Here is a 13100-nt window from a genome sequence, read left to right as displayed (position 1 = left end):
AAGAATGCATACTAAAACACATGTAAATGCACGATGTGCATATTTACATACTTCGCTGATAGTTAGATTTGTGTTGCATATGCGAGGTGTAAGGGCCGTTTCACACAGGTGGCTCGTTCTGAATAGCTCAAATGCAGAAAAGCCTTTGACATCCTTTGTCACTGTTTGTCATTGTGTTGCATGTGAAGCCCTAATGGAGTTTATTGCAACTGTGAACCTGGTTACCTGTTCTCACTCCCACTTACAAGACATTTCCTGATCCTCCACCCTCCTCTGGAAGACCCTCCCTCAACACATCCACCACTCACCCTTTTTAGGCACAACCTGAAAACTCACCTCTTCAGGCAAGCATGCCCTCCTGCCTAAGGGCCCTCTCACACCAGGAAGGTGCGGTATTTGTAACGCACCTCACCGCCCTGCAATGAAAGTTTATGGAGACTTTCATACTGTGACTTTATGATGCAATGCAAGTGACGCCTGGTAACGTAGTTCTGGACCTGCCGCATCCCCGACGCAGGTCCAGAACTACAATACCGCATGGCTTCTGCGTCAATCTGCGTCAGCCCAGAAGTCATGTTAGTCTATAGCGCAGTGCTCCCTGAAGGCCTGTTTTTGATGGTGCGATGCGGTGCAGTGTGAAACCAGCCTTAGACACTTCTACCATCTCATACACCACTTCCCTTACTTACCTACTGTCCTATACCTTAAACCTTTAGACTGTAAGGCCTTTTGGCCACGGCTCTCTTCTCCTTTTGTCTCTCAATGCTGTGTAATGGGTGTACATACCTTCCACCCCTGTGTAAAAATCTGTAGTTGATTTGTTCACTGCATCAGCTGTTATCCACTCTTGTCTTGTATTAACTGTTGTATTGTTTATTTTGTATTGTTATACACTGTATGGTGTTGTACAGCGCCACGGAAGATTCTGGCACTATATGTATATCAATAATATTAATAATAATAACCGTCCACTCCTAAAACACTGCATGCAGCTTCTGGGAAAACTGGATGGTCGGAAATGCCGATTTCAGATTCCACGGAAATTTAGATTTCCGCCAATGCCGATTGTGTAGATTTCCAATTATACTTTTTTAGGCCATTTTTTGCACTCCCTGATTGGCCAAATACTTCTTCGTTCTGTGATTGGGCTAAAATAACCGAGATGCAGTATTTCCACAGCATCTCTAATGACTGTGGCGGTTAAGGTGGTCTGAAACTACGATATAACGTTCAATAAAATGTGTTTTCCTACTTTGTATTACTCATACAGTTATCATATTTGCCTTTGTGCATAAGTAATATTGTCTGTCTACAAATTACAAGTTTCCAAAGTGTAGTTTATCTTCCCCTGAAACCTGCCATTGTATTTTACTCCAACTGCTTTTTATTATATATTAACATCTTCTAATTAGCTGTTCTAAGCTGTTTGTATGCTTAAAGAACAGAGCGCTTCACAGAGCTAACCTTTTCTCGTTAGACTTTGTTTACACAAATGTATTAGCATTGGAATGCAAACAAAGATACTGTTATCTCCAGTTTAGATGCGGATTTGAAGCTGAATAGCAGACAGGCCTAGTGCACACCAGAGCGGTTCTGCTGCGGTTTGCGATCCGCTTTCGGGTGCGGATCCGCTAGGGTAATGTATTTCAATGGGCTGGTGCACACCAGAGCGGGAGGCGTTTTGCAAAAACGCATACTCCAGGGCTGCTGCAGATTTTGGATTGCGAATGCGTTTCTGCCTCAATGTTAAGTATAGGAAAAACGCAAACTGCTCTGAAAAACGGCACTTCAGAGCGGTTTGCCAGGCGGTTTTTGTTACAGTAGCTGTTCAGTAACAGCTTACTGTAACAATACATGAAATGTACTACACCAAAAACGCTTCACAAAACCGCAAAATGCTAGCTGAAACGCTACAGAAAAAGAAGAAAAAGCGTTTCAAACTCTGCTAGCATGTTGCGGATCCGCTAGCGTTATTTGGTGTGCACCAGGCCAGAAAGTGCATTGTCATTGTGTGACTCTGTAGCATGAGAAGCATGAGAAATATTGGCCAATCAGAGAGGAACAGAGGTGTGGGAGGGGAAAACAGGAGGGAAAGAGGCTTCAGCCAATTAGGCGGCATTAGTTAAGTCTGAGGGGATACTTAAAGGGGTTCTGTGGTAGTCAAAAAGTAAAACAAGCTGACACTTACCTGGGGCTTCTATCAGCCCCCTGCAGCGGTGATGTCCCACGCCATCCACCTCTGATCACCCTTTCCCCGCCGCTGGCACCGGGCATTATTCGTCTGGCATAGCCGAATAATGCGCGTTCCCGTTTGCGTCATCGGGAGCTTGTTGCGCAGGCACAGTACGAAGTTTTCTTGTACTGCGCCTGTGCAGTAAGCTCTGATGACGCGTGCGGAAGCGAGAGCTCGGCCACGCAGCCGCAGTGTAATCACTTGTGTGATTTCACAGGGACCGGCGGTGGGGAACGGCGCATCGGGAGAGGACGGCGCGGGACATTATCGCTGCAGGGGGCTGATAGAAGCCCCAGGTAAGTGTCAGCTTGTTTTACTTTTTTAGTAACACAGAACTCCTTTAAGAAGCAAAAAAAGACAACCCAGCATGCCCTGCAACTTCCTTTGTGTGGCAGATGTATTAAATAAGAGCCAGGGAAACTGGGGAAAGATGTTTTATAGAGAGGAAAAATAAGAGTGATATTTAACTTTTGGATTGCCTGGTTAGCATCCTTATTACTTGTTTACCAGATAAAAATAAAGAATTGATTTTATGCCCAACAGTTGCGCTTTAAAAAAGGGTGGGTAAGAGAATATATTACCTATCTATTTTAATTAACATAACTAATGTAACTTAATGATAGTATGTTTAGGCTAAAGTTCCCCTTTAAAGTGTGCACTGTGCAGCATGTATGAAAGTAATAACATATAAGTGTGTGGATTTTTATATGACCATACAGATCAAACAGTAATGCGTCACAGTTACCTGTGTTCTTTGCCCATCCCTTATCTTCCAATCTCCACTGTCCTACCCTTCCCTTTCACACTCTCCAACCTGCCTGTGCCCAACAGGAACCAAACCCTTTCTCTTACAATGCTTTCTTATATTCGTTCCTCCTAAGGATGGCATTATGTGTTATGATTTAGAAATGTTTTCCAGTCTATATTATGTATGTTTTTTTTTTCTCTTTTAATATTCATTGTTTTAATACTTTCTTACATTTTCACAAAAATGTAAATGTTCTCAGAAAGGTCTTGCAGCTACAATAAAGAACATGAAACACGTTTCACAATAGAAATACTTGTTACATTGTAGTTGCAATAGGGTATCATCCTGATTCAAAACCTCTTGTTACATTGCAATAATAATACCCAGAGTTTTTTCCACAGTAGATGTTAAAGTCAACCTCCGGTCTAAAAATCTACTCAGCAGAACTGAAAAGGCTTGGTGTTTCTTTAACAGTAGCACAGCATCAGAACATTTTTCTTACCAAAGCATCATTTTTAGCTGCATTTTTAGCTAAGCTCCACCCATCAAAGAAAACTGCCTAGGCTTTTTCCCCTAATGCTGTGCAAAGCATGATGGGATTTCCTATGTCGTTATTCATGTTGCCTAGCAACTGGGAGGGGTGATCAGCACACAGGACAGTTGGAACTGTGTCTCATGCTCGCTGTCACCTCCTTTCAACCAAAAAGATGGCTGCCCTCATGAAATCACCAACATTTGCCTGTTCTTTTAAAACAGTGTGGGTAAGAGATTATAATCTATTTCAATTAACATAACTAATGTAACTTAATGACAGTATGTTTGTTTAGGCTGAAGTTCCTCTTTAACTTATCTAATCTAAGAAATGCCCTTTTGGCACCTAGCAAACGGGAAAGTATGAAGAAGGGGAAAAAGTGTAAGAAAAATAACTGCAAAAAATGTTTTGAAATTTCCCCCTTGCTCCAATACATTTGTCACAATTACAACTTATTTAAGCAAAATCACCTCTTTTTTTTCTGAAATGGTTAAAATCCTTGCTTTCACAAATTCTTGCTTTATCTGGAGCCTCATCACATGAATACTAAACTGATCCTGATCTCTGTTCTTCACACAGTGTGGGGATTTATTTTTGGAGTACAAGAAGAGAAGATAAACTTCCCTTTGCTATGTAAACAAAGGAATTTTTTTTTCCTTTTACAGATTACGTTACTTGGGACAGAGCAAGGTAGAATAACTATATGGGCTATAAGGATTCAGCAGACAGGTTTTTATTGTATGTTATGTTTTATTTTTATTTTTTTTACTTTTGTACAGTTTTGGTTGTGTGCATTTCAATTTGCTGGTATTTGGATAGTTTGTTTTTCTTTATTGATAAGGTGTGAAAATGTCTTCTGTGAGAAAACTCAAGAGAAATGCTTATTGAATCAGGACACTCTGATTGATAATCACGTAAATCATGTGACCAGGGGCCAGCTGACATTCAGAAGCCGTGAGTCTGGCTGTCATCATGACTGCCAGATTACAGCTGTTAAAGTGATCATTAAACAGCAATGTAACCAAATAAAATGTAACCTGAGTATTTAACCAGTAAGGCTGGGACTCGGAGCACACTAGGCAGTGCAGAAAACCATGCGTATTCTGCACTGTGCGTTTGGGTTCTTTACCACTAGCTGCGATGCGCTTAAAAAAACAGATCTCAAACGTTTTGCTGTTAACTAGAGCACCGCGATTTATTCATGTTCCACAAGTGCGGGTCTTTTTTTCTTTCAGCGCACTTTGGCGGTGGTCACATGACTGCCTCTGTTCCTGTTTGTCCCTCCCATAGTGGAGTGGCTCTCACCTGCAGACTGTGATAATTTAATTGCACTCAAGCTGGGTACACATGTATGGGATTCAATCCCTCGGGCAACAGTTTGGGGCCGAAGTTGTAAAGATGTGTTGCTAGAGGGTGGAGAAGGTGCCGATGGAGCAGGTAGGGAAAGAATATGGTGCCCATACATGGTACAGTTTTTTTCTTTTTTTTTCAAGTAGATAATTTTGTTCGATTATTCCGTTAGAACAAATATTAGTTTTCTTTTGATCGAAAAAAAGGATTAATTTTGACGTTCAGTCGATTCGATCATTTTGGTTGAATACACGGGAAAATCAAACGTTTTTATTGCACCATAAGCCAGAACTTGGCAGAGTCGATCCACCAAGGCAGATGGTCCCGCCCCCATTGTCTGCCTCGGCCAAGAACTGTTGTGCGGGTGTACAAAGCTAAAGATAGAAGGTTCCAACGCAGAGGTGTCAGTTGAAAGTGTAAAGCCTAATATACACTTTCAATTATGATTGGCTAACTCCTGACCAATTTTACCACCTCCATGTAGTATGAGGGTTTACCTACACAATCTGTTCATAGTATTTAATATCTATTGACTCTTATGGATCCATACCATACAATTGTTCTGAAGATTTACCTGCCAGATCGATTATTTCCAGCATGTCCGATCTGAGAATAGATTGAATTTTTTTTTAGCAATTTTATGACCGATTTTCATTCGTTTCTACGGAAATCGGTCAGAAAATCACTCAACAATCGATCGATTCTCAGATCAGACATGCTGGAAATAATCGATCTGGCAGGTAAATCTGCTGAAAAATTGTATGGTGTGAATCCAGCATTATACTAGATGAAGGTGATAAAATTGGTCAGTGATTGGCCAATCATAATAGATAGTGTGTACCAGGCTTTATAGTTCAAAGTGTTATCATTCTGTTGGGTCTTTTAGATTTGGCAGAAGACAAACCGTTTTGCACCATTGTAGTTCAAAGTTCAATGGGAGCTACAGGAAAATAATGTCTGGCTGGGGCTGCTCATTAGTTACTGTCATGCATAGGCAGTACCCAAGTGATGGCTTTATTGCTACACCAGGTAAATAATCAACATCACGCAGGTATTCATTGTTCATCTGATTTACCACCAAGTGTGTCTGCCTGGCAGAGATGGGCAATGAGATGCTCATGATTTCGGTCTGCAAGCAAATGTAATGCAAACTGTGTGCAGGGCTAATCAAAATTGTCAGGATGTGCACTAAATAAGTGAGTTGAGTGGCGAAGGTGGCCGTTGTATTGGCGCAGATGTTGGGGGGAGGGGGGGGGGAGCTGGTAGGTTTGTGTTAGGGATTGGTGGATATTGTGGTAGGGTTGGTTAGGGTTAAGCATTGGTGGGGGTGGGGGGCAGTTGGGGTTAGGCATTGGCAGGGGGTCGGTTAGGGTGACCACTAATGGTCCAATTTCTAGCGAAAAATTGTTTGAGCGATCAGAAATTCAGATCGGATTGGTTGAAATTCATTTCTATTGATGGAAACAATCGATTACAACCGATTATAAAAATAGTCGTCTGATTGAATTTTGGTCAAACCAAAATTTGGATTTTCTTGTTGGTTGTGATAGATAGGAAGCAAAAATTGGTTCGTTGATGGTGTAATGAACAATTTTTCTTCCGATCAGAAATTATGATCGCTCAAACGATTTTTCGCTAGAAATTGGACCATTGGTGGCCACCTTTAGGGTTAGGCATTGGCAGGGGGTTGGTTAGGCATCAGCACAGAGGTCAGTTAGGGTTAGGCGTCAGTGGGGGTTGCTTAGGGTTCAGCATTAGCAGGGAGAGGGAGGGTTTGTGTGAGAGTAATGTTAGGCCGTAGGAAAATAGTGGTAAAGATTACTGATATTCTACTATCGGAATTATGCAGTGATTTATGGTAGATTATCAGTAATTTACTGATATTTTCCTGTGGTGCCTATTTTAAAAAGGAACTGTAGTAAAAATAACATAATGAATAAAATTGATTATGTTTTACAATATTTATCATAGCTTATTTAGTCAGTGTTTGCCCATTGTAAAATCTTACCTCTCCCTGATTTTACACTATGAAATGGTGACATCTTTAGTTCTCTGCCAGGTAATCTGTACAGAATGTTTGTTACTGAGAGTTCTATGCACAGAGGGAAAAACTGCTGCTTGGCAGTTGGAAAAAGACGTTATTTCTCACAATGCAACCAGGTTCACAGACCGGAAACTGTCAGAATTATGGTCATGGCTTCACACTCAGCCATCAGTGAGCAAACGTGTCTTTATGACCAAAGTGCCTGGATATTTTAGATTTCTTACCGGTCATAAAGTCCATTATTACCAGCTTAAAGGACAGCTGAAGTGAGAGGGATATGAAGGCTGCCAGTTTATTTCCTTTTAACCAGTACCAATTGCCTGGCAGCCCTGCTGATCTATTTGGCTGCAGTAGTGTCTGAATCACACACCTGAAACTAGCATGCAGCACATCTTGTCAGATCTGACAAATAATTTAGAAACACGTGATCTGCATTTGCTTGTTCAGGGTCTACGGCTAAAAGTATAAGAGGCAGAAGATCAGCAGGACAGACAAGAAAATGGTATTATTTAAAGGACACATCTGAGGAAAATTAAAAAAAAAAACAAGATCTTCTTACCCGAAACTTCCTCCAGCCCCTGGCAGCCGATATGTCCCTCACCGCAGCTCCGGAGTCCCGGGATTCCCTCAATTGCAGATGCCAACCTTGGCAGATCGGCATCTTCTGCTCCTGCGTGAGAGAGAGGTTGCGCTCCAGTGGCTGGGATCGTTCTGCGTAGGTGCAGTAGTTTTGCGCACAGAATGCTCAAGGCCATGTGAGCGTGGTCTTATTCGCGCAGAAGATGCTGACCTGGTGCAGTTGGTATCTGCAACGGAGGGCCCGGGACCCCGGAACTGTGGCGAGGGACAGATAGGCTGCCAGGGGCTGGAAGAAGCTCCGGGTAAGTAGATTTTTTTTTTCATTGGACTTGCCCTTTAAAAGTAAATAAATATGGCAGCCTCCATATCTCTCTCACTTCAGTTGCCCTTTGCAAACTTATTGAAAATCTTTAACTTTATTTGCAGAAATTTTGCACAGTTATGTATCAACAAAAATCATAAATAAGCAAAACACACCCAGAAAACATGCCTTTCATTGGGATTGATGCAAAAAGTGCATGGGAGGATTTGATCTGGAGTCACTGCCAGTCTGGGTCTGCTGGAGCTTAGCAAAGTCTGTCGTGTACAAACAAGGTGATGATCATCACAGCCACTTGTAACATTCCCAGTGGAATCATTACCCAAGCAGCAGCTGTGTGGCTGAGTAGTCACAGTGTGCAGTGATGGGCTGTACTGGCAGGATAGTGGGAAGATGCATATAGTGCAGTGACATCCCATATGATCAGTCACTTCACCTGCTGTCACCTCTGCCTCACCTGTGCGCTGGCCTGGCACATGTAGCCCCCTGTGCTCCCGCATGCTCACACACACTGGCTGCTGCTGTCTCCAGAGCCGTCCTCCCCGCCGCCTCCTCCCCTCGGTCTGTGAAGGTCATTACACCCAGCCAGTCGCGGTCCAATATAGCGCATGCGCCCGGGCCCGGGGACTGGCAGAGACAAGCGAGAGGCGGCACACAGCCTCCTATACATAGCAGGCAGACTGGGATAAAGAGGCAATATGGCGAGGATGCCTGGCAGCGGGGACTGCAACCCGGGCACGGCAGAGAGCGAGCCGGTGCATGCCCAGGCAAGGGGCGCCCAGCACCGCCTGCAGCCGGGCAGCGCAGGAGAAGAAGAGGAGGAAGAAGAAGAGGAGGATGAGGAGGAGGATGATGAGATCCAGGAGGTGCGGATCGCCGGGGAGGAAGAAGAGGAGGACGAGGATGAGCTGCTGCTGCTGGAGGAAGATGAGGAGGAGGAGGATGAAGAGGAGGATGACATGCAGCTGGACTGGGAAGATGCCGGAGCGCTGCTCGCCTATAATGCCAGCCTGGGGGATCGCGCAGCTGGCATGCTCCCGCCGCCCCCCTGTGCTGCCCAGCGGCCGCTGCTGCCCCTGCAGGAGGGGGGACCCTCTGATCGCCCTGAGAGAGCCCGGCTCAGCGAGAACACCCGGCTGGCCACCCGCTACGCCGTGCGCATCTTCCGGGAGTACCTGAGCGAGAAGGCGCACAGCCCGGACTTCGAGAGCATGGACAAGGAGGCGCTGTGCCGGGTGCTGCGCTCCTTCTACGCCGAGGCCAGGTCCAAGAGCGGCCAGCTCTACAGCAAGTCTTCCCTCATCAGCATCCGCTCGTCGCTCAACCGCTACCTGAACGAGCCGCCCTACTGCCGCACCCTGGACCTCACCAAGGACCCCGAGCTGCGCAGCGCTAACCTCACGCTGGCCGCCGTCATCCGCAAGCTGGAGGAGCAGGGGGCTGGCCCGGTGGTGCAGAAGCAGGCCATCACCCGAGCTGACCTGAGGAAGCTCTACACCTCCTGTGTCTTCAGCGCCTCCTCTCCCTTCGGGCTGCTCAACAAGGTCTGGTTCGAGACCTGCATGTACTTCTGCACCCGGGGCAGGGAGAACCAGAGGGAGCTGGAGGAGGACTCTTTTGGACTTGCCATGGATGAAGATGGGCGCAGGTTTGTGTACTTTAAGGCACTGGGGCCCTATCACAAGTCCCGCTCTTGCTCCTGGGGCAAGAAGCGGGGGGCACCAGGTGGAGTGGGCACAACCGAGGGCGATGAGGAGAACTTGCCCCGTATGTACGAAACTGGCACAGAGTTCTGCCCCTATGCCAGCTTTGTCAAGTACCTAGCCAAGCGCAACCCATTGTGCAAGGCCTTCTTCCAGAGACCCCGGGACCACTGCAGCGAGTCCGATGTCACCTGGTATGAGAATAAAGCCATTGGCAAGAACCTGCTGGGAACCCGTATGCAGATGCTTTCCAAAGCAGCCAAACTCTCAAAAACCTACACCAACCACTGTATTGGCGCTGTGTCCGTGGCCACCCTCAACAGCATCGCTGGCATTGGTACCAAGCTGGGGCCTCCTTACTCCATGGACTTGAATGGCACTGGGCATAGGCCAGTAGCCTCCAGCAATACATTCATCTTGCCCAAGCCAAATGGGGGGTTACAGGATCTTAAAGTAGAGCCGCCCAAGAGACCCTTGTATGATTCCAACCAGTCCATCTATGTATCAGGGGAGACCTGCAGTCCTCCTTCCCCAAAGAGACTCTGTGTAAGATCTGCAGAGCCCTTAGACTGTGTCATGGTTGTGTCTGTCAAGAGTGACCATCAGCCCTCCTGTCCTGAAACCAATGGTCACATGGTGCTTGCTGCCTCACCTGCTGTCACTTCCCCAACAGTGGTGTCCCCTGTGCAGGTAATTAATTCCCTTTGTACACATGTTTAAAGTGTAAAATGTTTCTGTTCACCTGTGATGTTTCCTATTCTTGCCATCTACAAACCACTTTGAACTTTTTTACATTTGGTTCTAAAAGTTCTCCCATAACATTTCCTAAATTTAGCATAATCACACCACATAAGTTTAAATTTTAGATTGTTGTGCTGTCCAGCACTTTGGAAGAAAAACTATTGGATGGCACAATCTGCAGCTACAGGAGTGAATGTACACACCTTAAGTTTCATAAGATTCTGGCACATAACCTACTGTAAATCGAGACAGTTCTGTATGGTGTAATAAGCTGATAATAAGAATACAACAACAATGATGTTGGTTAAACATAGGAATTCCCAGAATAGTAATGATATGTGTTAGGTACTCCCTGCTTACTTCAGGGAGGAAGATGCCTCAGATGACCTTAAATGAGGTTCCTATCACAAACAAGTACGGTGAATACAATACTCTGCATTCTAAATCAGCAAGCCTTTGAAGTGGTTTGCGGTATAAACATAATATGTGACAGCGTAAGAAGTGTTTTCAAAACTTTTGCAGTTGTTAATGATAGTTTTTATTTTACAGTTCTGTTTTGGGCAGTGTAGTTTTTGCTCGTGTATATAATTCCCAATACCTCTACTTTAGTGTCCACAGCTGTGAACTTTAGCATGTTGGCCATACTCTTCTGTTGAAGAACCGTTGAGCCAGATGCAGGCATAAACTTTTTGCGCATACTATACACCATGGATGTAGCTGTAAAAGTAGTCCTTGATATAGTGGTCTTGATATTGGTTGTATGAAAGACCCAAAGAGCTGATTAACTAGTTTCTTTCTGTAGTGTAGACTTGTGCATAGGTATTTTTATTTTTGTTTATAAGGTGTTCAATATTTTGTAACCTTGTAGCCTCAGATGTGCTTGAACCATCATTGTTAAAGTGAACATTGTTTTCACTAGCATCTTGTGTTGAGGTGAGGAAGAAATGCAGAAGGGAGAATCAGAATGACATCTTTGTGTAGTTTCAGTCCATTAAGCCTGATGGCATTTTAAAGTAGTAAGAGTATGTGCCATCACTGGAAACAGTAAATACTCAATAATGTAGTCAGCAATGCCTGCAAACTTTATCTACCTGAGCATTTGTCTGGCTCTGATGTGTAGTACAGTTTACTGGTTGTCCAGTTCTTTTAGCTAGATCTGAATGCAGCCACTTTTTCTGTAACAGGATCTGATTTTATAAAAAAACTAGTGACCTTAGCCCGTTTAAAAACAGGCTGTAGGTCTATTACTGCCACCACGTCAGCGCGCATGCATGCCCGCCACGTGCGCTCACGCCCGCCCGGCTGGCCCCCTGGTCCTTCCTGCTCCTGTCCCAACCGCTGTCCATGCGCAGTAGCGCAAACGCACGGACACACACACACACACACACACACACACACACACACACACACACACACACACACACACACACACACACGGAGAGGACACAGAGACACTTGTGTATTATTATAGAGGATGGAACAAAATGAATAAAGCAGACAGCAGTTATTTAACAGTTGTAGGTGTTTTTTTCTTCTTCACATTAGTATTCTCTTTTACAGTAAAACACTAAGGACAAGTTCCTGGATCCAAGTAGCAAACTCCCAACTTATCAATGTTTCTCTTAAGGGGCCCTTTAATAATACAATCTTGATTGCACACTTACCAAATGTATGTAGTAGAAGCGTACATGGGGCCTGATTCACAAAGCGGTGATAACTCAGTTATCACGCCTAAAAGACTTTAGGCGTGATAACCTTTGCACTAGCGAAGTTATCACCGCTTTGGGCTATAATTCGCGTGAAGCTCCCGCGCGCAAAGTTTTGCGCGCGCGCGCAAAGTCCCCACAGGGTTTAATGGGCGCTTCGCGCGAAGCACGGTGCGCTGCGCGCGCAACACTTTGCGCGCGGGAGTTCGCGCGCATTCCTTCAGATCACGCCTAAACTAAGTTTAGGCGTGATAAAGGGCTTTTTACAGGCGTGCAAAGTGTTTGCACCGCTTTGTGAATCAGGCCCCTTGAGTGGTCTACCTTAAAGGGAAACTGTAGTGAGGATATGGAGGCTGCCATTTTTATTTCTTTTTAAACAATACCAGTTGCCTGGCAGCAGTGATGATCTGTTTGGCTGCAGTAGTGTCTGAATAACACCAGAAACAAGCATGCAGCTAATCTTGTCAGATCTAAAAATAATGTCAGAAACAGCTGATCTGCTGCATGCTTGTTCAGGGTCTTTGGCTGAAAATATTATAGGCAGAGGATCAGCAGAACAGCCAGGCAACTGGTATTGTTGAAAGGGAAATAAATATGGCAGCCTCTATATCCCTCTTGTTACAGTTGTCCTTTAAGGTGCCCATTAATGGTACAATTTTTTCATCAGATGCAATCTTTCAATGTAATTTGAACAATCATAATTAATCGGAAGGCAATTATTGATTGTTCACATAAATGGAACGATTGAAGATCATAAAATCCAACTTTCAAATTGATAATTTTTCTTTTTATGATCCACCAAAGAATCATATCACGTCGATTGGCGCCGTTTTCTACACAACTTGATCGTAAAAATTGTGTTGAAAGATCGAATCTGAAGGACAAATTGTACCATTTATGGGCACCTTTAAACAGATAGTTTAGGTAGTCCATCATATTACATAGAAGTGGAAAGATTGTACAATCAAGATTGTATCATCGATGAGCACCTTAATTGTTATTGATGGAGCTGGCTCTTAAAAGTTTTTCCTACTGGCTCCTGGACAGATCTGAATTTCATATTTATTTGCCCATTTCCTGCCATAGCATTTGCTTAACTATTGCAAACCTCAGTACAGACCTGAAGCGATCATTCTTAATTGTTC

At 44.4% G+C, this 13100-nt stretch overlaps 1 protein-coding gene across 2 annotated transcripts in view; it reads left to right on the top strand.

Annotated features, from left to right (window-relative positions):
- Window positions 1-13100, top strand: part of KCTD1 (potassium channel tetramerization domain containing 1) — a 164075-nt gene that overhangs the window by 52270 nt on the left and 98705 nt on the right. Inside the window, exon 1 of one of the 2 annotated variants that reach the window (XM_068237296.1) lies at window positions 8161-10198. The exons of the other annotated variant lie outside the window; for it this stretch is intronic. Within the exon in view, the coding sequence (XP_068093397.1) occupies window positions 8504-10198 (1695 nt within the window). The 5' untranslated portion in view covers window positions 8161-8503. Of the gene's footprint in view, window positions 1-8160; window positions 10199-13100 lie in introns of those variants that run through there. 2 annotated transcript variants of the gene reach the window in all.

Source organism: Hyperolius riggenbachi, chromosome 5 (assembly GCF_040937935.1).
Source record: "Hyperolius riggenbachi isolate aHypRig1 chromosome 5, aHypRig1.pri, whole genome shotgun sequence".
Lineage (NCBI taxonomy): Eukaryota > Metazoa > Chordata > Amphibia > Anura > Hyperoliidae > Hyperolius > Hyperolius riggenbachi.
The sequence above is the reverse complement of the archived record's forward strand: the minus strand, read 5'-3'. Positions and strand labels throughout refer to the sequence as shown.